Source organism: Antedon bifida, chromosome 4, assembly GCF_963402885.1.
Source record: "Antedon bifida chromosome 4, ecAntBifi1.1, whole genome shotgun sequence".
Classification (NCBI taxonomy): Eukaryota; Metazoa; Echinodermata; class Crinoidea; order Comatulida; family Antedonidae; genus Antedon; species Antedon bifida.
Genome location: NC_136229.1, coordinates 11,411,584 through 11,439,446, shown reverse-complemented (window position 1 = coordinate 11,439,446; position 27,863 = coordinate 11,411,584). Strand labels below are relative to the sequence as shown.

The following is a 27,863-nucleotide window of genomic DNA, read 5'->3' as shown; positions in this document are numbered from 1 at the left end:
TTTTTGTTTTTCACCTGTAATTCGCCCACTTTTCGATCGATCGTGAGGCCAAAACAAATGGAAGACTCCTAACTTTTCAGCAAAAATACCGGGTTTTCCCCAATTTGTATCAACGGAGTCTGCCAAAAATAGAAAGACAATTAATGCAGCAACTATACAACGTCAGGCTAGGTATATAGCTAGCGTACGATGTTCGTAGGTTACCGATGTTTACAAAACTAAGCCTAGCTAAGCTAGGCTAGGCCTAAGACCGTCCACGAGAGGTCGATCGCCGCGAGCTACTTAGGTAGTGCATTGTTTCTCACTTTTTATCATAATTTACCATAAAACGTACATTTAAGACAAGGAATGACATGGTTTAATGTTTTTAAAGTGATATATATGTATTATTTTCCAAAAAACGTCCAAAATTGCAGGGAAGGGGTCTTTAAGTATTTTAAGACAAGTTGTGTATTTGTTGCTCACAATTTTAACCAACTCTAGTATGCTTTTGGGTCTTGCTTTCTAACTCAAACTGAAAGTCTATTTTATTATTTAGCAAGCATTATGATACAAGTATGTTGAAATACTGTAATAGAATAGGTTTTTCAGTTTCACAATAATAACCCTGTGCTCAGGTCACCGTTTTCGTAGACATAATGCCTTTACTGCTAAACTTCTTGCTCCTTGGCTACCTAGGCTGCACACTGCCATCACAAATTGAATGAAAAAATTTCCTCCGCCAGAAACACACAAAAATTGCTCAACCTGTAAACAAATATTGTGATAAATTAAAAATATGATGTTAATGAGAAAAATATTATGGTATATTAAGAATAACATATACAGTATTTCACACAAATAAATACAAATATTATAGTATAACAAATACTTGACACAAAACAGTTGGAAAGAAACTATGTGTGTGTTTTGCTTTACAAAACTAAGTTTGGATTTTCATTTTCTACTATTGTTTTCTTAAAAAAAAACCCAGTCTGATTATAAGTCTGTTAACTCCAATTTCAAACAACTTTTCAACCCACAACAACAATTCATTAATTTGAGAATGCTATTTAACCAGTACAGTACAGAGGTCCAAACTTGGAAAATGAAATATTGGGAGATGTGTGCTTAGGGGGAAGAGAGAGGTCGAGAAAGCTATAAAACTAAAAATATACACCCAAATATAGAGGCCACTTTCATAACATCTGCAGGGGAGGTAAAGGCGACAATGCATTTTCACCTTATAGTAACAGACTAATACATGTATACACTGTCAGATATGGGGAGATGAAAATAATCAGGAAAGTTGGAAATCTACTGGTAATTAGAAATTGGTCCTGTTTCTGTGTCAAAACATTCACACATTATGTAACCATTAATTTAGTTCTTTGAAGTTGAAAAAGGTCAAATTTTTTCTTTTTCCTGCTCAAATTGACAAAGTAACTATTGTCATGGGACAAGCCTTAACAACACTTTGTGGATTCGGTTCATTGGGTACAAGCAATATAAATACAGTCGTTTACATTACCATTGGAACACTTGCAAACTGCAATACGTTTTTAACAACTGCTTCATTGCAGTGTAGTAATTCTTGAAAAAATGTATTAATAAATTCACTTCTTGGTCCAGTGAACTCACTTATGATCATTGATGAAAATAACTGCAGTAATGAAGCTGGAAAAAGAATGATACATTCAGTATTTATTCTGGCAAACTGAGGTAATTTGGATTAGGTCTTCCACGACTCCACGGCAGCCAGCAGTGTACACCGGGAGACGATTCCCTACTCTTTTCGAATAGTGTACTAAGTTTTCACTATGTTATTTTGTATCAGCATTGGACACAGGGGTGCAGGAAATTCATGATAAAATATATTGTATATAATTATATAACAAGATAGAAAATACATGTATTTTTTATCTGGTAAAATATTTTCAAATGATAGTATACTTGACCCTGCAAATAGGTATACCAACAGACAATAAGATTTTAACACAATTTTTTTTTTTTTAAACATGATTTTTTAATCTATAATAATTTATCATACACAATTTCCTAGAACATACCTATAGCTCGATTGATTGGATCCGTAAGCAAGTGGTTTATATTGGATACAATGAACTTTCCGCTTGACTGATTTCCTATCAGAAAAGCATACACACACATTTACAACTAAAAGTATTTCTTAAATGAATGAGGGAAAAGATTATTATTTCTTCTATTATATAAGTTAGCTGACATTTTAACCATGTAATGGCATATTTTGCAAAATGCCGTATGTGAGCATGCTTTTTAACTCTGTGTGTTGTTAATAGGGACTTTACGGCAGCACGGTGCTTATGAATAATTTATGCACAAGCTTTAAGAAAGTGGGCGGAGCTTAGCATGAAATTATGTCGTATTAATTCTGTGAGGATGATAAAGTTGCCATTTTCCCATTTACGGAGAACGACTAGACATAATGTACATATAACCTTAACGATATAGTTCAAATTACACTTAAACGTGGAATTTTCAAAGCTCTAAATAATATTTGATCTTCTAATTTAATTGTTTAACGAAAGAACATTTTATTGGGTTAAAATGGCTGTGTTAAAAGCAATACATTTTGCGCGGCAAAGAAAGCTCTCTTTCAGACTTTGCATCTTATTATTCATTTATTGATAATCTATGTTAATATGTTGCATTGTGAAATAAAATGAATGAAAGTAATGTATATTGTAACAAATTAATTGATTGCAGATAAAAATACATTTCTCACCTGATGGTTCTGGTGCATCTTCTTCTGGTGAACTTAGCAGACGGCGCAATTTTGAATTTGTCACCCTGCCATCGTCTTTCAGACTACCTGCATCCTAAAATGCCACAGTAAATATTATTTTAGATTCCTATACTGAAAGGAGTAAATCACTTTTGGCATCATGTACATTTAGAGGCCTTTTCAATTCCAGCAATTTGAATAGGTCTGAGTAACATCTTAATTATTTCATAGAAAAAAAAAACTACTGTATTTATTCAAATAAACGGCCTGCTTTGAATAAAAGCATCCATCGAATAAATGCCCCCCATAAAATATAATTTGAAATAAATGCCCCGGGGTCTTTATTTATTTCTTCAAACAAACCCCCAACACATTTCTATTTGTAGTAGAATTCATTGATTGACATACAATTTACCAAGCATTTTGATACAATTTTTACTGCATATTATCACTTTTTGATATTAATTGTGTTGTATTTCTTCATATCTAGGGAGTATTTATTTGATTACACATGTTATTTTGATCTTCTATTCAGGCCACCCTTTGCTCGAACTGTCTGTTTTCAATCTTCACTCTTTCCTAGATTCTGTAAACTTTGGAATGGTCTTAAGAGACCTTGCTCTCCTTGGCAGGTTTCGAGAATTTGTGACTAGTCTTCGCCAACACTATTTCCATTCCTGATTTCTGCTCTACTTGCCTCTCTTCCTTTTGATTTTCCCTGGTCCCTGCTGTTTTTTTTTTTTTTACTTAACGTCTTAGATATTAATTTATCTAACCATTTAAAAAATTTATTTTGCTATTTTAATTTCAATTAATTTTTTTTTTTACCATCATTTATATTATATTTCTGTTAAAGGAAAGTCTTTAAACAGTGATTGGGTTCACTTTTGACAATCCTGGCTTTTTGTTTCTTTTTGTATTTTTATGTACTCTGTTGTAATTGTAATGAGCCGATATTGAATAAATCAAAAATAAAAAAAAAAGGACGTACTAATAAATCTTAAATAACAAACCTCTTTTTCAAATTCACTTCTTGGTCTTTTAGTTCCTCTACCCTGCCTTTCTTCTTTGATTTTTAAATCTCCAAAAAAAAAAATAAAAAAAAAATTAAATACCTAATTGAAATACTATTACAATAGAAGAAAACGATTGCTCTATTCAAGCAGACAACCTGAAGTATAACAATGATTTTAGGTTTTCAAAAAAATATCAAAACTAAAAAAATTGAATGAGTTGCTTTATAAATAAAAATGAATTATCAATTAGAACAAATCATTATAAGCTTTAATGTTGTCTGGGAATGAAGTCACTTAGATAATTAATCCAAATATATGAGCATTTATAAATCAAATTATATAGGTAATCTATTTATCAAATAATTTAGAAAAAAATCAAGTTAAGGCCAAAAAAAATAAATAACCGGTCTCTGGTCAGACCTGATTTTCAGAAATGATGCGGCGATGCGGTTTTTTTTTTTTTTTTTACAGATGGTACAGAAAAGGTAAGGGTTAGGGCTTTTTAGTTAATTTAGTATGCTAAAAATCAATATGCGAGGCGAATTGTCTGTAGTGGAGCATTTTTAAATGATTCAACTTCAACTACTACTTTACTTAAAGTCATATATGTTTTATTAATATACATTCATTTAAAACTGACAAGTAGACATTTTATAATAAAGATATCTTCTGTGATGTATGATCATACTGTAAGTATATATAGAAAATTAAAACTACCAGCAATGATTCATTTAGTCAATTTATACATTATATTGTGACTGGAATAAAGATGTGTGTTAATCTATTTATTGTTTGTCTAACTTTCTTTTTCTTTTAACAATGGTCTGCTTATTTGGAATTGCTTTGCAAGTGTGACATATTGGGTAAATGTTTTGAACTTGGGGTCCAGTCAGTAAATCATCTCCCGATGCACAATGACAGCAAACTGCTGCAAACACCCCAGAAGAATAGTAGGTAACCTCAACTGGCTGAACACATTGCAAATCTTTCCTGATGAATACTATCTTCAAAATGGACTCTTCCTCAGGCTCTAAATTATCTGGCACAAAGTCTACAAGATCTGTTCCACAAGTGTAGTCTAGTTGACTTAGAGCTGCTTCCAACTGATCTAGCTGCTCCTTTTTTAGCTTTCGTGCTGCATGCATGACTCTTGGTTTACTGCACTCTTGACAAGAAACAGTTTTTTTCACACGTGCCGATGTCTGTGCCGATGTCTGTGCCGATGGATTAAATGGTAATCCATGGCCTGTCTTTTTACCTTCTTTGAGTGACGGGCGGTCACATTCAGTTGTTGGAGTTCCATAGATCTCTGTAAACCCCTTGTAGTGTATTCCATCAGCTGCCATGATAGGATCAGGCAGAAAGTGAAGGTCTTTAAATACACTTTCTGTGAGCCTTGGGGGTTTGTGGAAACCACATTCAGGATCCGAACATTTGAGAACACAAAAACTGTAGTGTCTTAGTTGGCAGTGCTTTTCAAAAAAGTTTTTAAGACTATCAGATTTTTTCAGGTCCTTCATGGTAGCATTTTGAGGCAACTGTGCATCGATTTTGAGGACATGGTTGTGATGGCCATCCATATCATCTGTTGTGGCAGGTGTAAATGATCTAAATGGAACACCCTTTAACTTTAATTGCCTGAATAATGATGATATTAGGCAGATGGTGTCTTGAAGGCCATCAGACAGTGAACCTTTGAGAGCTGGATGGGTTGTAGCAGCTGAACGGATGTCTGCAACACTATTGCATTTAGCAAGCAAAGCCTCCATCTCTGGTGAAAGTTTTTGGCGCATAACTCCTACAGCTTGCAAGGCTAAATTCAAAATTGACATGATACGCTCACATGGATTTTTCCAAGAATGGCCTGGAGGAGTTCGTGCTGCAATGACTGCATCAAAATCACCTTCAAGAAAAGCTGAAATGAGTGATAGTTGTACAGAGAGGTAATTTACTCGGTGGTCAGGACCGCCATCTGAATACAAAAACAACACTTCCTTCAATGGTTTTTCGCCTTCTTTGAGCATACTCATAAGCTCAGTGGCATGGCGTAAGGGCGAAGAAGACTGAAATACTGAATCCTTCAAGGCAGTGTAGACTTAACCTTGGTAAAAACTTCCCTCTATAGTCTCAGGGATGTCAAGTCGAAGGGCTACACTTGGTGTTAAAGTTTGCTTTGTAAAATCATGATCAGACACTTCGAAAGACTGATTTAGGCCTATCAAAACCTTCTTCCCCCTCTCAACGGCAGCGACTGGGTGTCCTGGCTCACCTACTTTTATTTTGTGTTTATCGTCAACACACAGCATTTCTGAGTGATCTCGCAGCTTAACAGCCATCTCCTTTTGATATCTAAAAATAGCAGATGCATAATGAGTGTCTTGATGTTCTTTGCGCAATTGCCTTTGCTGTATCATGAATTTAATTTTGAGGCGTCCTGTGTACTGCAGTGATGCCTTTGATGTTGGGTTTTTTGGCCAGAACTGTAAGCGAAGCCACTGTGGTGATGGTATGGGTACTTCTGGAGGACACACCTTTGAAACACATTCAAGTAAATTTGGAACAGACATGGCTGTTGCCAAGTATGTTACAGTTCCATGTCGTCTCTCCTGTACTGCAGTTTCTACAACATTCTCCATATATTTTTCAACTTTATTCCAAAAGGGCTCATACTTGGATGGTCTACCTGGATTGTGTTCCCTGAGGTCAGTTACAATATCTGGATCACCAAGCTGAAGAAACTGTTTAACTCGTTTGTCTAAAGCAGCAGCATCTGTATCATGTGCAGATGTCCAATCACCCGTGAGTCTCTTATACATTTCCCGAAGATAATATGGTTTGACTTTAGCAATTTTTCCAAACATACCAACAAACTCTCTACGCATCTGCCTGGTATGAAACTTGGGCAATTGGTTTTGGAGTGATTGTGTCACACACACAGATTTTGACATGACATCATCAGAGCAAGATGTGGACATTTCAGGAATTTTCCAAATAAAATGAAAATTGCCAACATTTCCACCTGGAGAATGTGTGAACAACACAGTAGGATATGAAAGCCCATGCTCTTTCAAAAGTGTCAATTCTTCATATCGCATCTTTCTATCAAGTGATAAAAAATCATTAACAAAAACAGGAACAAATCCAGGCAGATCCCTGATTTTGTCGAGCAATGACTGAAATTTCCGAACAACAAATGGTACTTGTGATGTATTTGATGGCAGGACTACCATACTTGTACATTCTTCAGTAGAACGAACCTACAAGGAAATTAAATTTTTTTTTATAGTTTTGATAAATTAGTTTTAGTTTTTAAATACACCACCTTGAACTGTTTTTTTTATTGACTACAGAAAAATTACCAGGTTTCACTATCATAAACATTCTGCTGTATCCATGAATTCCAGGCCAAATCTACACTTGAATTCATGGATTCACTCAATTGTTTAAAGAGATGGTAAAAAGTTTAATAGTGCAGTGTAGAGCTTTATACATACCGGTTTTAAAAGACTTTGATTCAAACTTTTTTCTTCACTCTTCTTTGTCAAATACTCAGCATACTTGTTCATTGCCAGTGTCAGAGATTTCAAATTAGTAAACACCTCACTCCATTGATTCATTTTCAACCATGGCTATTAAAAAATAAATATATTAAGAAACAAAGATTTAGAATATTTTTTGTGGTCTGTATCTTGATTGGAAAAAGGATGTTGTTAATTTACATTTGTGGTGGCCTAATGATCATAGAAGATTGGCTATTTCAAGAGTTTTTTCACTTTTTATTGTCCATTTAATACATTCTTATGAGCCATAATAAAAAAATATATAGCCTAGGCTAGGTTTAAACTTCATAAACAATCAGAGTAAATTGGGATCATAAAGCCTAGCCTAGGCCATCAATGCATGAAATAGGACTAGGCTCACACACATAACGACTAGGCCTGGCCCTGGCCCTAATTCGTTTTTTGTAGTATGTAAATCAATACTGAATGACTAATGAAGTATATGCTAGGCCTATCCTATTTACCTGTTCTAAAATGTTAAACAGCAGTTGAGACTTTGTTTCTAACTCATCATGTCTGAGTCGCTGTATCAAATGCTTATGCTTCCCTGGATTATTGTATCCAGTATATAAATCAAAAATAGCAGGAATTGCACATTGTTGCTGTTCCATTTTAGGACGATGTGGATCAAGCATCCACAAAACATCACACAAGACGCCAACAAAATGTTCTCCGATATTAATGTTTGCTTTTGACCATCCTAGGCCACCGGCTCGTAAGAAAGCAATTATAGAATTATAAAGCTCAAACTTTGCATTTTTTCGTGTTGTGTCACGGCAGCTGGGCAGGCACTTTTCTTTTGCATTGTTCATCAAAAGTTCAAATGCATTCGTTGCATCAACAGCAGGCGTATTTTCTTGGATAATTTCTAAAACAAATTTAAAATATTTACCAAACTCAAGACAATCGGTAACGTTAACATTGAGAGGTATACTTTGGAAAAATCCGACCGGTGACGATCCGACCATCGCTATGACTTTCGATCTAGGTGTAGTAGGCCTAGCAGTAGTAGCAGAATCAAGATCGTCATCAGTAGTACATTTGGCTATTTCAGATTCGTAAATACTTCCCAAACTTGCCGTGCCATCACATGATATGATGCCAAAAGGTTTAATAATTTTAATGCCACAGACAATCGAAACAGAAATAAGTGGCATTTTATTGTTTTTCTATAATGTAGGCCTAGCCTACTTCAATGTCCATTTCACAAACAGCACTGTAATACGACACGCTGCTCCAGCAGTCTGTCACACATACTCTCACCGACCGGCGCGTCATGTCACCGCGTTCCTAATCCTAGAGCATGCATGCAGCAGATATAGCTGGCCGACCCTCCCAATCAAGTCCAGGCTCGTCCGGTCCCCGCCGCCGGGACGATAGACAGTTGTTGCGCGAACGATTGATAAAAGTTTAGAAAATTTCATGGATAGGTGGCGCTGTTGTATGAAAAAAAAAACGTTGACGCGCAAGGTCTAAATCGACGCGCGCGCAGACCAGAGACCGTTTATTTATTTTTTTTGGCCTAACAAGAAATTTCCTTTAGTTTTGGTTATGTTCACATCTATGGAATTATGTTTTCATAATCCAATCAAGGTCACATTGCAATTAGCGTTGCAACAGCAAAGTTTTCAGACTCCTGGGATACTGTAACCCTGGTTTGGTTTGTTTTTAGGAAATTTGGGAGAGTTTGTAACTGCAGTGTATGTACCTTTAGTTTTCATGCTATAAGTAATAGCAGAGGCAATTGTCCACACAACCACGCATGCTAGAGCATGTCCTCTGGGCCCAGAGATATGTTTATTGTTGTTGGTGTCACTGATGAGAAGAGGGATAACTTTCTTAATCAGCATAGGACAGGTCTGTTCAATATTGATGTAGAACATTCCAAGCGCTATCTCAACTAAATTGGGAAAAAAAACATACACAAACGTACACATTTATAGGTCAAAGCAAATAGTAGTCAAGTTTGAGATACTGTACAGTAGAGTCAGGGTGTTGCAAATATTTCTGGGTTACATTGTAGTGAGTGGTATTATTTGAAGTTTAAATTGTAGGTTTGTGTACTCAAAAACAAAACATCTACAATTTCTGACAAAAGAACAATTCATGAACAACCTCTTACTAGCCAGGCTTGGAATAGGTGCATAAAGACTGCTTGGTAATACTTCTAATAAGATAGGTATTGTAAAATTTAAATAAACATAATGTATATGTGATAGTTCAATGTCACTGGAAGTTGATTCAAATTACGATGAACTATGTATATAATAGAAACAATGTAACACCTGCAACAGTCAGTGCAAGATGAAACGCTACTCTTTTTGAATAGTGTGAGGTATTCATCGTGCCATATACATTTATCCATATGGGACCACAGCTTAATGGTCCTGTTAAAGGCACACAAGAATCTTGGCTAAGGACATTTAGAGTTGTGAGGGAGTATGGCTCAGTGTGTTGCACGTTGGACTACTAATCATGAGATCGTGGGTTTGAATCCAACGCTCATCGCATTGCTTGTATCCTAGGCAAGACACTTTAATTACGTTTGCCTCTCTGGTGTACAAATGGGTACCTAGTGAGGTCAAGACACAACTTTGCACTGATTACTAACTGCATTATGGGAGTAATTCCAGGATAGTAATATTATTATTTAAGACGTGTAGTACCATTAAATCATTACAATAGAAATCAAAAACCTACCAACATTGGCAGACTTCCCTACCTGCAATCATTAAATCTGCTTTACTGTTAAATTTTAACACCTCATCAATAACTGCACGACAGAACGATTCGATCCCTAAACAGTTCTGCAGTTGCTCAATGCCTGTAAATGTTGACTTGTTGATAAAGCCCTGATTCATAAGGCATTGAAAGATAAATGAAAGAGTTTCAATGGATGAGGCTGATGAATTTGTCTTCAAACCAAACTCAGGGTTGACCTCATGACCTCCCATTGACACAAGGGTCATCTTCTTGATCACATTGACTTTGATTGTATTTCTGAAAAGACATTTATTTCAAATTGAGGAAATAAATGCAATTTTTGAAGTACTAGATTCGTATAGTTTACTTTATGTTGTCCTTTGTAGGAAAATATTTGATGACATTAAAAAATTCATCAAAAAAAAACTATTTAAAAATATGCTGCCCACAATATTTTATTTGGATAGATGTCCACTTAATACAGCATCCCCATTTTCATTTACAATTTGAACAATTTACACAGTATACAATTTTATAAGTAATGTATTATATAATATCAATAATAAACAATGGTTTTTTTTATAAGCATCTCCTTCACACAATAAGCTACATGCACATTGATGCTTAAACAATTGTGCAAGCATCTAGCAACCAATTCGGACTACAAACCTTTCTTTATCACGAGACGTGAATACGCTATCGACAGCGTTAGGACTCATAAACATCAACAGCATTTTGTTGGCCTTTTCCCTTTCAGAGTTCTGTAAGCCACATATGTAGCTGCATAACCATGACACCACACACACTGACAAGCTGTGCAGTTTACTCTTCATGTTGTCTACTATTTTCTAAGAGAAGAAAGGAAAATATAAGTCTTCTTTCCTTATCAGGGAACATTGTACTAAACTAAAGCTCTGTCCACACAAACTTTATGTGACAAAAATTGTGAAGTACCCATATATGGACATGATGATGTTATATCACTACCATATTTGGGCACATCACACTTTTTTTGTCAAACTAGTATGATAATGTAGACAGAGCTTAAGAATGCATCTAGGTTGTGATATCAAGTATTACACCTTCTTCTAATTGTTACCACCTTCTTGGTCCTTGTAAACCTTGCCAAAATGTACTGTGTGGCCATGTTTCTGCAGCCAAAAACTAACCGAAAAAGTTTCTGTGGAAATAATTATCTAATTCAAATCAGCTAATTATCTGATAAATGCGATAATTTTTAACCTTTGACCTGAAAGACATATTGTTTGTTGTGATTGGGCACCTACTGTAGTTGTTCGATAATAAGTGATTATGTGTACTTTTTTTAATTATCTAGTTAAAAAAAATCAACCGATAATTTTTGTTATGTGGATCATAGGATCGACTGACCAAACAAGCCAGTTATTTAATGTAAAAAAAAATAGTTAAACAATAGTGTGATAATAAATAAATAAATACAAATACATGATAAATAAATTCATAAGATAGAACCAACATATTAGCATTTGATTATTGCATTTCCTAGCCATTACACACAACCTAATTGACATGACACCATTCATAATAATCACATAGACACTACATTGTATGTGAGAATGTGGGTGTTTACCTTAACATCTGATGTTGAAATAGTGTTGTGAATCCAAGCATTAAGGATTTCTTCCATAACCTGAGGAGCACAAGCACATGCTTCATGCCAACGAACAAGACTGCAAAGATTAATATATATATAGTTTGTATATGCATGTATTACAAAAGTTTTATTTAGGTTAGGAATTTAATAGTTCACATTATATAAATTTAGTTAATGAGATTTACGCCTGTATTCTTAAACCAATCTTTATTGGTAGTTTGAGTTAAACACTTTAAAAATAACGTCATTTTATTATTCATAAACCAAACTTTCCCTTTCACTTGGAAGGCAGGCTAAATTGCTGACAAATATTTTTTGAACAAGGTTTTTTAAAACTGATAAAATTGTCCTGATGCGTAAAAAGTGATCTTAATGAGTAAAATTTCGTCTGCTCTTCTAAAACTGTGCTTTTATTGTCCAATATATAGCCTTTGTTCACCAGACGTCTGAAACTTGACCAAAAGCCTGAATTAAATTTACGGGCATATATGTATATACCAAAGGGAATGTCCTACTGTTTTGTTTACCTTGTTTTGAATTCCATACTATTTGCACAATGCATTAGTAGAATTTCAACTTTATTTTGATCAGCTTTGATCATTGATTCCAAAGGTTTGGGTTGGTTCTCAGTTGGTAAACATCCAACTATCCATGATTCAAAGAACGAATCGTTCTTGTCCAACACCATCTAGGAAAAAAAAGAAAGAATGCCTTATTCCCACTAATTTTATAATCAACAATTTGGAAAAAAATAGGGAATCATGAATAAAGGGTATAATTGAAATAATCCTTTCCATGTGGCATTCACTATAGAAGGTTCTTATTACAGGGCTAGGATCTGATATCATTTAATCATATAGCAGACCTCACAACTTGGAGAAATGAAATATTGGGAGGTCATAATAAAAGCATATACGAACTATAGAGAGCACTAGGCCTTGTGCTTTCTGCGGTAGGCCTAGCTCCTAGGAGTATTACTAAAAAGGTAAGTGATAAATAGTTCATAGACCCATATTATAAAACAAATAATGCACAAGTCTAAGTTTGTGTGTTAGTGGAGATGCGGCACACTCTCGGGTATTCACAAAGTTGTGCAACATGTCGCACAATTGTAATTGCACCACATCTCCACTACACACCTTGACTTATTATTTGTATAATTAAGGTCGTAAGGCAAACTCGGACAGCATCGTACTATGTCGGTGCTGTCTAACTAGAAGCCAACAAGATGAGTCGTTCTGTGGGAGGACATGCTTAATTTTCTTGTAAACAGACAATTCACCAGGCGTCGTCGTACGTAGCTGTCTGAGTTGGAAATATAGAACATATGTTTTCGATTCTCTATCTATCTAGAACAGCAGAAATTATAAATTTATACATATCAAGATATTTTTTTGTCCAAAAAATTTGGAGAAATTGCATATTAGCAGGAGAGTGTGAGATGACTCTATGTAATGGGGAGATTTCCGCAATTGTAGGGAGAGTTGTGAAGTCTGATATAGTAGCTCAGTTACCCACAACATTAAATCTTATCAGATTATGCATTATTGGAATGAATAAAACAATAATATTGTAGATGTAAACATACAAGTGTATACTAGTGCATATATACAACTTACTTGGACACCGTACATTTGTGCAATGTGACACAACATGAGAAAAGTAAAATCAAACAGCAAAGCTCTCACTTGGCTTTGTTTACCGCCTTCTCCACTAGCATTCTTGGCCCATTCATTAAACCTGTACAAATAACAATATTAGTCTACAAAGTCATGTATTGTACATGTTTGGAAAAGAAAAACATAATAATATTGGTGGCGTGCTAGTCAACCATTGATTACTGTTTGTAATTCTTGATGATGTGTCAAATTTAACATGAAATCACATAAAATCTACCACTATTCTATTTTCCATTTACTCGACAAGATAGTATTTGAACGATGGTACATCAGAAATTATTTTTCATGCACTTGTTACCAGGTACAGATTTAAACAGGCTTTAGCCCCCACTAAAATTTTAACAGCCATTTCTTTTTTACCTCTTTTTAAAATTAAAATAATGATTATTTTTTAATTTGTAATTTTCGGATTGTAATATCAGTAAGCCTAGGTTAGTGAAGTTGCACATAATACACGGACACATGAATAATACGAATGTTCTGTGATCAAAATGGAGCAGCGCTCTCAATGTTTTCATCAATAAAAAAAAACAATCCCCAAATCAAGTCTTGAAAACATCAGATAATAAAATATTTCCGGGCCTTTAGCTCCTGGGACCTTGATTGGGGACCCTTGCCGGCTTCCCCTAATCTACAATACTGGATCAGCTTCTTTGGTCTGCCAAATACATTAAGCAGTTGCAGGCTTTCCCCTATTACAGCAGAAAATACAGGTAATGATTTTCAATTTCTCATTATGAAAAAGCATGAAATAATTATTTTCTGCTCGATGAAAATGAAAGAATAATATTATTAATGAAGGCCTACCTGATGAGTTTACTTGTAAAAATCTTTAGCTTTCCTGTGCCTGCTTCTGCAGCAACGATCAAATTAAAGCTTTTGCCTTCTATCAGTTGACCAAGAACACCCAGAAGATCTTCCTGTATCTTGGAGAAGTCAGGATCATTGAAAGTCTATAGAATACATTTTCATTGATTTAAATCATATATTGCCATAGACCTGTATCTAGAACTATAGGTGGGTCTGGCAAGGTGGCAGTGTACAATCCTTAAGCATAACATGGGTTGAAGCAGTTGTTATGAAAGACATTGCCCTGTTATATTCTAATTCAGAATATAACTCTTGGGTGGGTGATAGGTATAGAAGGATCAAAGTAAAATAGATTTAGAATAGAACCTGGATCAAAAATATAAAAAGATAAATGTATACATTGTGTAAACTGAATAATCCCTTGGGGCAAAACGATTTATGACAGTGCTTTGAAGTTAAGGGTACATATGAATATTACACAAACCTTTTCACTAAGAATGGTACTGGCCATTGTTTCAGCTTGCAGAATCAGCATAGCATTTGGTAATGGATTCAAGTCTTTCTTTGAAGGTATGACTGTATTACGTTGATTTGCTCTAAAATACCAACAACAAAATATTAACTGGGTCAATATTGTTCTGGCCACTGGAAAATTTATTTGTAGCTGACATGATGCATGCTGAAATTTCAACACATATGGAACCACTAAACTGCATCATAACTACATAATACAATAATAAATAAAAATGTACCTTTCTTGAATATATTCATTTGACTGTGCTTCAGTAATAACATCTAATTTAACACATTGACTTAAAAGATGATGCAAGCAATCACATCTACAGGAATAACACAAAAATGTAAAAATAAACATTTCCAAATTAGCATAACTTGTATTGTAAGTAATCTTAGAAAAAAAACTTACTTGCTTTTGGAATCAACTGTATCTAACAGAGTGTTTAACCACAAGAGTTCCTTAATGCCCTGGCCAAAAGCAGTACCAGATTTCAAACAGGAAAATATTTTAGGAAGCTGAAAAAGACATAAAGATTAGATTAAGAGAAAATCATACCTTATTTTGTTTATTTAAATTGTGTACTTATTGTATACTTAAATCATGTCCTTATTCGATATTACTGTTTATTAAAATTGTGTAATTATTCAGGGTACTTACTGAAATTAGGTGCTTATTCAAGCTGTGTACTTATTCAGGTCCTTGTTTGATGTTACTGCTTATTCAAATCATTTAATTATTCAGGGTATTTATTGAAATCGGGTGCTTATCCAGGAGATTTATTCAAATCCATTGTTTTTTTCATTGGGGTGCTTATTCAAGTTTAGGTACTTATTGAAACGAGTGCTTATATGATTATGGTTGAGTATTAATTCAAATCAAGTACTAATTTTATAGGGTTAGTAAATTCATTATTAAATACCTTAACAAATGTAAATGCATGCCATTTAAGTTCATCCGCACTGTCAATATGATCAACAAGTCCTAGTAGAGCCGAGTGACATAATTCCTTTACAATTATATGCCTTTGAATATGCTAAAAGGAAGAAAACAAAAAAATCATTATTTATAGGCTTTTTTTTCAATGGATTAAAGTATTCCTCAAAGTTAAATTGGCATTATCCTGAACTTTCATTTAAACAAAAATCAATTTGAACATGAAACAGTATATTGAAAAAATACTTTATATAATACTAATATAATTTTAAATGTAAGCCCTTTACTTTTAAAGATTTCAATTTTGCAATTATTGCTACAAACTATACATTCTGATAACATTAATTTGAGGCCTGGCATCACAAAAGCGGCGCAGATTCGCAACCCAAACTTTTGAGATATTTAGCCTTGAAGTTCAGAATGTGAAAATCGGCCTAACCTATCCATTTTAAAATTTCAATAAAAAACGATACTATAAACACTTATCTTTAACATATCAAACTCTTGTTCATAAAAAAATATCACAAGTATGTGTATTTTGCAATTATTTAAGTCGTTTCCATTGAAAATCATTAGGAAATTGTATTTTTGTTCACTCAAAAATCAACTTTCTTTACGGCGCTTTTGTAAACAAACCGCTTATCCGAATGACGTCATGTTTGGTACCTATCTGTTCGAAAATATATCAGCTACCATAATTTTTAACAACCTAAGGGATTTTTTTTAATCTAGCCAATGGAAATTGGTTTTATTAGGTGTTAGGTTGCTGAAATTTCTAACAAGAATTTGTGAATCCTTGACTGTGATTGGCTATAGAGATAAATTACGCTCTCTGATTGGCTGACGCTTTTGTTTACGATGAAACAGCATGTCTTCCATCGTAGTTTCTCGAATGAACGTTTCAACATTTAATGAATATTTAGGAAGTTAATCGTTATTTTTATCCATATATTTTTAAAAAATAACAAAAAATATAATATTATGTACCACACAATGATATATTTTCGACTAGTTTGCCGTTATTGAAAGGAAAATAGCGAGTTTTGACAGAGAGTTTGGTCGCGTTGATCGGCGGGCTAGGCCAAGCTAATCGACGTCGCTACTTCATTGTTGATTTTCTCAAAATGAAGATTTCCTGAGTTAGAAAGTATCTCGTATGTTTTCATTAATAACTCTTCATATAATAAACCAATTTTAATAAACAATGCCTCATTTTAAAGCTTATTAAATGTAGATTACAAATATATAAAAATCTAAAAATTATTATTTCCGACACTACGCCGAATTTGTGATGCCATGCCTCATTTTATTTAACTTCCTTGTCTTCTCAGTTTTTTAAATTTCCATGAATAGTAAGTTTGAACAAATTAAATATGATAATTATGTTGTAATATTACCTGAACTTTCTCAATTAAAAGCACTTGATCAACAAAGCACTGTACATCATTTGTAATATTGATAGCAGCCTCTAGATACGTAATCATATTAATAATAAAACTTGTTCCTTTAACTTCAATTGAATTTGTCTGCAGTGTTGCTGTACTGGGTATTCGTATATGGGGAATCCTAAAAGAAAATAAAGACATTGCATAAATTGATTAAATCATTGAATTATGTGAAAAAATAGAATAAGAAGTTGTTTGTAAGCTGTAAATGTATAAGCATCTTAAAGCTTTTCATCACACAATGACAACTAGACAAAAAAACATATCTTGTTTCAAGATTAACCAATATTCTTATTCGAATACCTTAAGTACAACCTAATAGCTAAATAAGAGTAAAGGAACTTAATATAAACAGGAAAAGTAAAATTACAATTTCACTCTTCCCTGATATTATATATATGATATTATAATGGCCAAAATTGATGGAGGCAATCAAATTGCCAATTTTGATAATGTAAGCCTCTAAAATTAAAAATATTTCTTCATTTTTGTGATAGTTGTGTACAAATAAAGCCTTACAGTTTATCAAAAATAACTCATACTTTACCTTACTATATCTTGCAATGATCTCAAAACTTTTTCTTTAAGCTCTTTTTTAATGAATACTGGTGTTGGTAAACCACCATCAGTCTCTGTGATGTTTAAACTTTCTTTTACCTTGATGCTAGCATTATGAATTAATTTCCAGGCTTCTATATAAGAAGAATTTAATTTACTTATTTCATATCACAGGTCATAATCATTCTATTAACTGTTTTAATCTGCAGCCACAATCGTTTACTTAGAACAGTAGATGTGTTTATTTTATAGGGATAAATAATGTTTATGAGTTGGATGGTACAAATATTTCATGAACTGAAAAAATTAATGCTCAGAGCAGTCAATTTTTTACTTAAAGAATACAAAACATTGATTATTAATTTTAAAACACATCCATTGTAAATCGTTGAATGTGGATGTGGAGTCTTTAATACAAGAAGCTGAACGTGCATTAGAGCGCATTAATTATCACCAATAGATATCAGTTTTCTGTTAGGTAGAGCTAATAATGAATACACATGATGCGTAATTAACCAATTAAATGTCAAGGATATATGCAGGTGTGCTATAAAAATAAATGATGAATATTTTGAATAGAGAATATTTTATTAGACTTATTAATATTTTATATTGTATACAGGTTAGTTAGTTTGTAAATAGCAGGTGTTATTTGTTGTTGATAGTGGCCTTTATGCCGCTCTTGGATCTTCCCACAGTAGCAAACTACTACTAACCTGTCTTGTTTTGTATTGTTTTCCTTTATAAATAATAATAATAACTCAGCAACCAAACTAACCTTCATCTTCCATTTTTCCTATGAAGAGCAGAAGCTTAGACAAGCTGGTGAGGCAGACAACCTTCATGAGTCTCTCCACTATCATATCTAGCATATGTGTGATCATCACATCTGGCTTGCTACTGGTGTCTTTGATCTTCTCAATGCAATATTTCATACTGTCCAGAATCCATAAAACTACTTTCATGTAAGATTTAACCAGCTGCAAGCAGTCATCCATAATACAATGACCACTTTGAAAATAAAATATATTGATGAATAATTCTTTGTAATTCTTCTGACCCAGTCACTCTTCAATACGAGCTAAATGCCTATTTAAATACAATTGCTAATTGGTTTAAAACTGATAAACTAACATTGAACATCAAAAAGACAAAACTTATGATTTTTGGGACAAACCACATTCTTCCTAAAATTAAAGATATTTCAATATCTTATAATGGAGATATTATTGAACGAGTTGACTCTTTTAAATATCTTGGGGTCACATTTGATCCGCAATTAAATTGGAATGATCACATAAGCAAGGTATCCTCAAATGTTTCAAAACGTATTGGTGTCATCCGGCGTGTAAAATGTTTTCTTCCGTCATATACACTTAAAATGTTAGCTAACGCTCTTGTTTTTCCCATGTGTAGAAGAAATTTGAATACGTAAAATATACCCTTTTAAATGTGATGAACTATTACGCAAAATATGAAAATACGACTTTTTTTATTCAACTGGCCATATGATGACGTCACAACATCCGATTGGCAAAATGTTTACATGAATTCGTATCTACAATCCAATAGCTTCCAGAAAACGTTGTAATCGTGATTATCACATTTTATTCTTACGAGCTATTACAGATTAAAATTTACTGTAAAGATGAAATTATTGACCCACATAATTAAAATTTTTAGGCATGATGACGTCATAAAAATTAAAATATTTTTATCTCATGCTAAAGAAAGTTGATTGACCTACACAATATATAAATGTAGGAGAAAAAGGAATACAGATAAGCGTGATGCGCTCCATTGAATGTGATGAGCAATAACGAAAGAGACAAAAATCCTATATTTTATATTCGTGTGGTCATACGATGACGTCACAATGTTTTTTTAGCCTTATCGATGCATGATCCGATATCTACAACTCAACTTCTAGATTTTGTAATAAAAATAAACGGTTCACGGTTTACTTTAGAAACTATGACTGTTTAAAAAAAGACATAATTTTGATGATTTTTTACGCTTTTTCATAAAAAACGAGCACAAATTGTCTAATTCAACGTGTTCGTATGGCGTTATTTAAATTGGAAAAGGTCTAAATTGTTTTCAAAATTACTAGGAAAGGCTTGAAAAATATAATTCAAGAGAAAAAAATATGTTTTCCCCGTGGGAATTTTTGACATGCTCAAAATGACAAGAAACGCATAAAAAGTTGATTAGAAATTAATTTTGCGCATTTTGAAATTTTAAATGTGCGTGCGCGCGTAATTTCCTGTGAAACATGCCATTTTTAATCCGTAGCCGTTGCCCCTGATATGACTTAAATTTTGTCAAAGTGTCAATACTAAATGACTTTTGGTTTTTAATCTATGATCAATCATTGAAATTCATAAAATTGCGCGTAAGTCACGTTGCGCAACTATGACGTCATTCAAAAATAGGAGGTGCACAACTTCACGTAAATGCCCATATGTTGTCAAAGTTATGAAATGTTATGTTTTAGAGAAACGCGACCCACAAAAAGGAAGGATGGAAAGAAGAACTAGACATGAAACTCGTCACTTTGACGAGTTAGTTATCCGCTCGACAAACGCCACGTGCACGTCATACGTTGGAATGTTGCACACAGAAAAAGATTATGGCATTATGACCTGAACTGAAGAATATGATATGTTGTTAGTGCTAAATTCTGTCTATTTTGTGTCATATAGTATACATTTTAAAGTACACAGTATAATCTGTATACACGTAATTTAAATGTTTAGGCATGATGATGTCATAAAAAATAAATATTTTTAACTCATGCATAATGATGATTGACCTAGACAATATTAAAATCTCGGAGAAAAAGGAATACAGATAACCGTGATGTGCTCCATTTAATGTGACGAGCAATAAAGAAAGCGACAAAAATCATATATTTTACATGTTACGCCATACGATGACGTCACAATGTCCGGTTAACCATATTGATTAATGATCCGATATCTACAACTCATCACCTTCCACAAAAAGTTTACCCCGTAGTTTAGAATCTATGATTGTTTAAAAAAAGGCATAATTTTGACGAATTTTTTCATTAAAAACACGCACAAATTGTACAATTCGACGTGCTCGTATGACGTAATTTTAAGTCTAAATTGTCTAAATTTGATAAAATTACTATAAAAGGCTGAAAAAACATAATTCACGCAAAAAAGATGTTTTTAGCGCTACGTGCGGACCACGCGCGTAAAATGTTTTCGCGCGTGTGGGAATTTTTGACATGTTTAAAATGTCATGATCAGCGTAGAAAGTTGATTAGAAATTAATTTTGCGCATTTTAAATTTTAAATGCGCGCGTGCGCGTAACTTCGTGTAAAACATGCCATTTTTAGTGCACAAAAAGTTAGCGCAAGATATAAATTAAATTTTTGCTAAGTTTCAACTTAAATTGTTATATGGTTTTCAATCTATGTTAAATACGGGAAATTCATAAAATCACGCGTAAGTCACGTTACGCATTTCTGACGTCATTCACAATAGTAGGTGCACAACTTCACGTGAATGCCCATATGTTGACAAAGTTATGAAATGTTATGTTTACACATTTTTGATATAAGCAAGACACAAAAATAGAGGAGAAATGTGCGTGCGCGCGTAACGTCTTGTAAAACATGGTATTTTTAATCCACAAAAAGTTTGCCCTTGATATGACTTAAATTTTCACAAAGTGTCAAAACAAAATTATGCTTGGTTTTTAGCCTATGATCAATCATAAAAAATCATAAAATCGCACAAAAATAGGGGAGAAAGAAATAAGAAAAACTAGACATGTAACTCGTCACTTTGACGAGTTAGTTATCCGCACGACAAACGCCACGTGCACGTCATATACGTTGGAATATTGCATGACATGCTCAAAATGACATGAAACGCATAGAAAGTTGATTAGAAATTGTTTTTTCCCATTTTCAAATTTTAAATGCGCGTGCGCGCCTAAATTTGTGTAAAACTCGCAATTTTTTTCCCACAGAAAGTTAGCGCATGATATAAATTAAACTTCTGCAAAGTTTCAATTTAAAATGTTATTTGGTTTTTGACCTATGTTAAATACGCGAAATTCATAAAATCGCGCGTAAGTCACGTTGCGCAACTCTGACATCATTAAAAAATAGGAGGTGCACAACTTCACGTAAATGCCCACATGTTGTCAAAGTTATGAAATGTTATGTTTACACATGTTAGAGAAACGCTCTACACAAAAATGGAAGGAAAGAAATAAGAATACAGAAAAAAAAAAAAAAAAATGATGATCTCATACAATTACAAGGAGTTATCCGCTACTAAGCGGATAACTAAAAAAAAAAAAAAGTAACAGGACGATTACAAGGAGTTATCCGCTACTAAGCGGATAACTAATAATACAGAAAAAAAATATTGATCCCATACAATAACAAGGAGTTATCCGCTCTACCAAGCGGATAACTAATAATAAATAGGGGACTTTTAGATTTGAGTAAAGTTCACTTCCACATGGGTCGTAGTCGATTGGTACTCGTCAGTTGGTCAGGCCTAGAGCAGTAGCCTACACCAGCTAGGTCTGGTTTTAGAGGGCTAGTACAATATCTATATATTAATACTACTAAATTGTTCGCATATTTTTTTGATGGGCTGCACATGTCACTTTCCTGAATTTTAAGGATAAACACTTAAAGACACCTTCCCTACAATTTGTTACGTTTTGTAAAAATAATACTTATATATTACTTTAAAAACATTAAACCAGGTCTAGATTAATATGCACACAGCACAAAGTCCCATATCCAGTATTGCGCTTTTATAATACTTAATCATCCCATCCGAATTATTATTGTCAGAAAATTAAGTAATTAAATTTGTGGTATAGCAATAACCTGTGCATGGAGCACGGGTTATACCATAAATTTAATTACAAAAGTAGCAAATTGGTAACAAATCAATTTACAAAATATTAAAACACACACACAAACAAAACAATTCCAAATGCTCATGCATGTTGAACATGAAAACAAATTAACAATTCATGTTTTTCCGCAGCAAAGTGTTTTTCATTTGATTTATGTCCACTTTTTTATTTTATTTGCCGTCTTCAATCCGAAGGTTGGCAATCGTCCCTGTCCTCGGCCATCTGTTTGACGTCAGCGTAGTATCCCAGTATCAAATAATTAATACACCACGAAAAACACCCATTTTATAGTTTTGTTATATATTAGTGTTTGCGCTCATCATCTAGGCCTAATTCACACGGCACAATTTTTCTTTAGCTTCTTTTTCGTAAAGTCTGAACACTCAAAAGTAAAGTCTAAAGTCCCATATCCAGTATATTGCTTTCATTTTTTAGCTTACATATATTTTAAAGTGAAGGGATGGTGTATAAACAAATAAATGGCCGTAAATACAGTAGTTCCGAATTTTATTCTTGATACAATTTGTTTTTACGTTATCAGAGTGCGCTTTTATTATACTTGCCCATGCAAAGTATACTGCTAGTAAATAATGTCATAAATGTATCTTTGCACTTTCCTTATACAATCAGTCACATCGTATAGTTGTTTATTTCTGAATAATAAGAAGTTCAGGAACTAATATTGACATCTTGGACTGAATGGACGCGAGAAAAAAAAATGTTGATACTGTAGATGACGTCACATCAATCATGTCGTTGATTAGCCAGAATCCAAAATTACTGCACAGTATTTTGACAAAATAGAATCTGTTTCTATCCTGAGCTGATTTCCGATTTTACATATTTATGACTTGTGATTCTGTGACATTTATGTATTTTATCTTTTTTTAGCTATTTATACTTTAATATTCAGTGTGAACTAGACACTTACCCAAGTTTACTAACACAAATAAACAAAATGTCAAGTAGGCCTTTCATGCAGTATGGTCTTTGAATACAGATGTCTTCATATGTAACCATACTGTTAAAAACTGCTGTACAGGACACTATCTGTTCAAATTAAATGGAAAAATATATCTAAAACTATCAATGTACTTGTCTACATGTTCAATAAACACTAGAAAATTAGAGGTTCTTAAGTGGAAAATTCACTATGTGTTATCACAGTATTAATATATCAACATATATTTTTGAGCAGGTGAATGATGACTGCACTTCATGGATATAGAAACTTGATAAAACATGCAATTGATAACTCTAAAAAAAGACAACCATCATGTGAAAAAAGTTGCATCTATGTAACTATACGTCTATAAAGGGAAATCCCAACCAAAATAAGAGTTTTAACAGAAAAAAAGCAAATAATTCAATATAATACATGGTGTCTGGGATGGGAGTAATACCAAGGGACAAGCAAATAAAATAAATCTAATGAAAGCTGTACCTGACATGAAATGGCATGCTCTAGGTATGACAGTATCAAAGAGTTCGGCGTTGGTCCAACAAATATTTGATTCAACAGAATATCAGCAAGGTTGAATAAATCTCCGGACACTCCTTGAGGAATGATTTTCTTTATTTCGATACTCCATTGGACCTCTGACCATCTTTCCCTCCAGGCCTTCATGATCTGCTGCTGTAATAATTCACTCTTGTATCTTGTCTGAACATCCATTGCGAATAATCTGTAAAATCAATGTGTACAGAGAAATCAGATGAGTGGCCTAAATAGAGCGTCATGTAAGTCATGTGTAACTTGCAGTTAGAAAACAACCATATTGTGATTGGTCCATACGTAAAAGATAGTATATAAAAAAAAATCCCTCTAGAAAATGGTGAGTAAAGAACATAAAACAAAACACTCAGAGATACTTTCCACATAATCAATACGGTAAACCAGCCAGAATCACACAAGTCAATGTAATTAATAAGTCGATTACTCCAAAATTAACAAGCTTTTTTTTCTGACTAATAAATTTGACACATCATGTATTTTTACATCTGCCAGCCAGGTTCATGCTTGTTCTACGCTGGGGCGGATCTAGACATTTTTATTTTTTTAGAGGGTGACGGAGGACCTAGAAAAAAGGGAACTTAAACCAAGGCAATCTAAGATCAAAGGGTTTATATGTGGCTGCTACACATCAGTTCCACGCTCCTTAACGGACACTGCATGTCGTTGAGAATATGTACAGTACATATTACAGTAAGTCTGTTGGTATTTGTCGTAGCCAGACATAAGATCAAAAGACTGTTACAAATTCCTATCTTGGCAAGGTGAGCACAGAAACCTGTTGTTAGATTGCCTTGCTTAAACAAAGGACACAAATTTTATTTTTGTCAGTGAAAAGAGTGCCATCATAATAGAACACAAAGTTTATTGCATTCACGCCACTGAGCTGAATAACACAATGCTATCCCCGTCAAAATCTAACAGCCTCAGCAGATTTTCCCACTAGGCAAAATTGTTTGTGCGAATCCAATTTTTTCGCAGAGAGAAAAATCGCGCTATTGCTTCTACTACAAAAGAGCGAATAACTGCGATATATTGATCATGTTCATCGCGCCATGTGTGCCTACTGAGCTTTAAGTTTTAGATTTGCATGATGAGTGCACATGAATGCGTCATTTTCTGAAAAAACACGATGCCCAGAAAAAGAAAATCATTTGACAAGTTCCTTTTCTTAGTTTAAGTCATTCATCATATTAACACATCATCTTTTCATATTTACCCTTCAAATAATGATTACGACTGGTAGAGAGCGCTATAATAAGTATTAATTTTTATATTATTATTTTCATCTAAAATCCATTTAATTGTTGTTCATTAAGCGCCATAATACCCAAATTTATCCGGAACATTTATCCTGATCAGGGGCCCTGGACGGCCCCCTGTCCCCCAGCCAATATTACAATACGTTATTTATATAAGGGTGTTTCTGTTTGCGAGATTCTTGAAAACAGACACCCCAACAAAAACTACTCAATATATTGTTAACCTAGGCTACTAACAAATCAAAAACACAAATAAATTAAAACATTATCGAAGAATTTATGTTTAAAAATGCATATTCGGCCGAATTGTCCCAGGGATGAATGGTCCCGCACTGAATCATCCCAGGGCCAAATGGTGTCAAGACAGGTAGGGAGCAGCAGGGACAACAAAAATCAAGCAAGGGAAGGCCTAGGCTCTACCGGTCAGTCTAATTACCGAAAACAACCAAAAATAACCGAAAACAACCAAAAACAACCGAAAACAAAAAAATCTAAATACCAAAAACAAATTTGTATAATTTTTGTTTAATGTCGCCCTCTACAAATGGCTGTTTCTAGAGCTAGACCATGACAGAGAGAAGACCGCGTGCGCAAAAGCCAAGGAAGACTCAGTGTACACAAAATACAACTAAAAATCGTACAATCAGTCAATGATAACAATAACATCACATTTACTTACAGAATCTATAAAAATATTTTGATTTTTGATCCAGAAACCAACGCATTTACTCCTCACATTAATTGTGAATACGTTAATCCATAGTCAATAGAAAGTAAATTGACTATGGTTAATCATGATCAATTTAATTATAGATTTTCAAAGATAATAATACAAAAATGATTATTTAAGAATATTGATAATATTAGGGACTATAAAGTATACTTAAAACAAGCTCACGATGAAGGATTCACAATACTATTCAGCAAAATTACCGTAGTCGAGTTATAAAACAATGTTTTTATCCTTAATCACTTTAGTATTAACTTAGGCAATGCGCAATGTTAAGTAAATAAATGTAGTCTACGGTGTAGGCTATATCAATTATCATTGAATTTGTACGATTTTGAGTTGTATTTTGTGCACACTACAATACCCACGGTTTTCTCTATGCATGGTCTTAGCTAGAAACGCCCATCAGTAGAGGGCGACATAAAACAAAATTATACAAATTTGTTTTCGGTATTTAGATTTTTTAAATTTTGTTTTCGGTTGTTTTCGGTAATTAGACTGACCCGGCCTAGGCAGCTAGGCTAGGCCTTTCTAGCCGGGTGTGTAGAAAGCGACGACCTCGAATTGGACGACCCCAACGACCCGGGCGACCTCGATTTGAACGACCTAGAATTGGACGACCCATAACACGAAACCGACGACCCCTATAGCCTAGCCTAGGCCTAAGCGTGGTATAACATCCCGAAGCCGAACATAGCCAAAGATCTTTAAACCATACCTTATTTAATACTCGCAAGCAAGCAATTGATTGAAAAAATACAGAAATATCGCCATTTGATACTGAATGTGTCGACACGAACAAACGAACAGATATGGAACGGCAAGAGTGCATCATTAAAACTGCATTCGACTCGATTAGCACACGAAATATCATAAACATGGCAACCCAGGTCAAAACGGCCCCCTTTTCAGCGGCGGGTAAGGTTTGACGGTATACAATGCATATGTGAAATGTAAAGCTTTCTTATGGCCCTCCCCATGCACATGTTCGCAACACGCTGCTTGGTAGGCCTATAGTGTTCGTTATATGAAGACGAGATGTAATTATACATCCATGGTTTAACCATGTAATGTATAATATTTATTTCTTTTGAATTTCTTTTTAATATGTTTGTCGAAATACCAATGACCAATCCACTGAGCAAACCTTACCCGCCGATGAAAAAGGGGCCGTTTTGACCTGGTTTGCCATGTTTATGATATTTCGTGTGCTAATCGAGTCGAATGCAGTTTTAATGATGCACTCTTGGCGTTCCATATCTGTTCGTTTGTTCGTTTCGACACATTCAGTATCAAATGGCGATATTTCTGTATTTTTTCAATCAATTGCTTGCTTGCGAGTATTATATAAGGTATGGTTTAAAGATCTTTGGCTATGTTCGGCTTCGGGATGTTATACCACACTTAGGCCTAACGCCTAGGCTAGGCTAGGCTATAGGGGTCGTCGGTTTCGTGTTATGGGTCGTCCAATTCGAGGTCGCCCGGGTCGTTGGGATCGTCCAATTCGAGGTCGTCGCTTTCTACACACCCCTTTCTAGCCTCTACTAGGCCTACCTAGGTGCCCTACCTAGGCTAGGCCTAGGGCCTAGGCCTCCCTCTAGCAGCATGCAGTAGCTAGTTAGGCGCGCCAGTGAGGCTTAGGCTAAATCAGCTTAAAATTACAATTGTTTATCTAGGCCTAGGCTTAGGCCTATACATACGTCCTATAGCAAACAAGGATCAATGTAAACGGGGAATAAAAACATTATTCTAACCGTCTAGGCCAACTTACTTTTTCTGTAACGAAATACAAAACTAAATTAATGTGGGCGCCGGCGCTCATCATCGAACTAGGCCTAGC

General features: G+C 34.2%; 1 protein-coding gene across 2 annotated transcripts; it reads right to left on the bottom strand.

The window, feature by feature from the left end:
* Positions 1-27,863, bottom strand: LOC144840061 (mediator of RNA polymerase II transcription subunit 24-like). 2 transcript variants are annotated; one of them, XM_078695721.1, is made up of 22 exons: positions 27,795-27,863; positions 23,963-24,203; positions 23,450-23,568; positions 18,376-18,608; positions 17,587-17,731; positions 16,992-17,160; positions 15,581-15,694; positions 15,070-15,176; positions 14,897-14,983; positions 14,629-14,740; positions 14,142-14,287; positions 13,275-13,395; positions 12,183-12,343; positions 11,632-11,731; positions 10,692-10,870; positions 10,042-10,319; positions 9,028-9,219; positions 3,757-3,824; positions 2,744-2,837; positions 2,049-2,123; positions 1,511-1,656; positions 1-747 (listed from the first exon to the last, which is right to left on the bottom strand). In XM_078695721.1, the coding sequence occupies exons 2-22, from the start codon at positions 24,191-24,193 to the stop codon at positions 619-621; spliced, it is 3,006 nt and encodes a 1,001-aa protein (XP_078551847.1). In that variant the 5' UTR covers positions 24,194-24,203; positions 27,795-27,863; the 3' UTR covers positions 1-618. The 2 variants fall into 2 exon arrangements, with proteins under 2 accessions (XP_078551847.1, XP_078551848.1); XM_078695722.1 differs by lacking the exon at positions 27,795-27,863 and adding an exon at positions 26,392-26,409.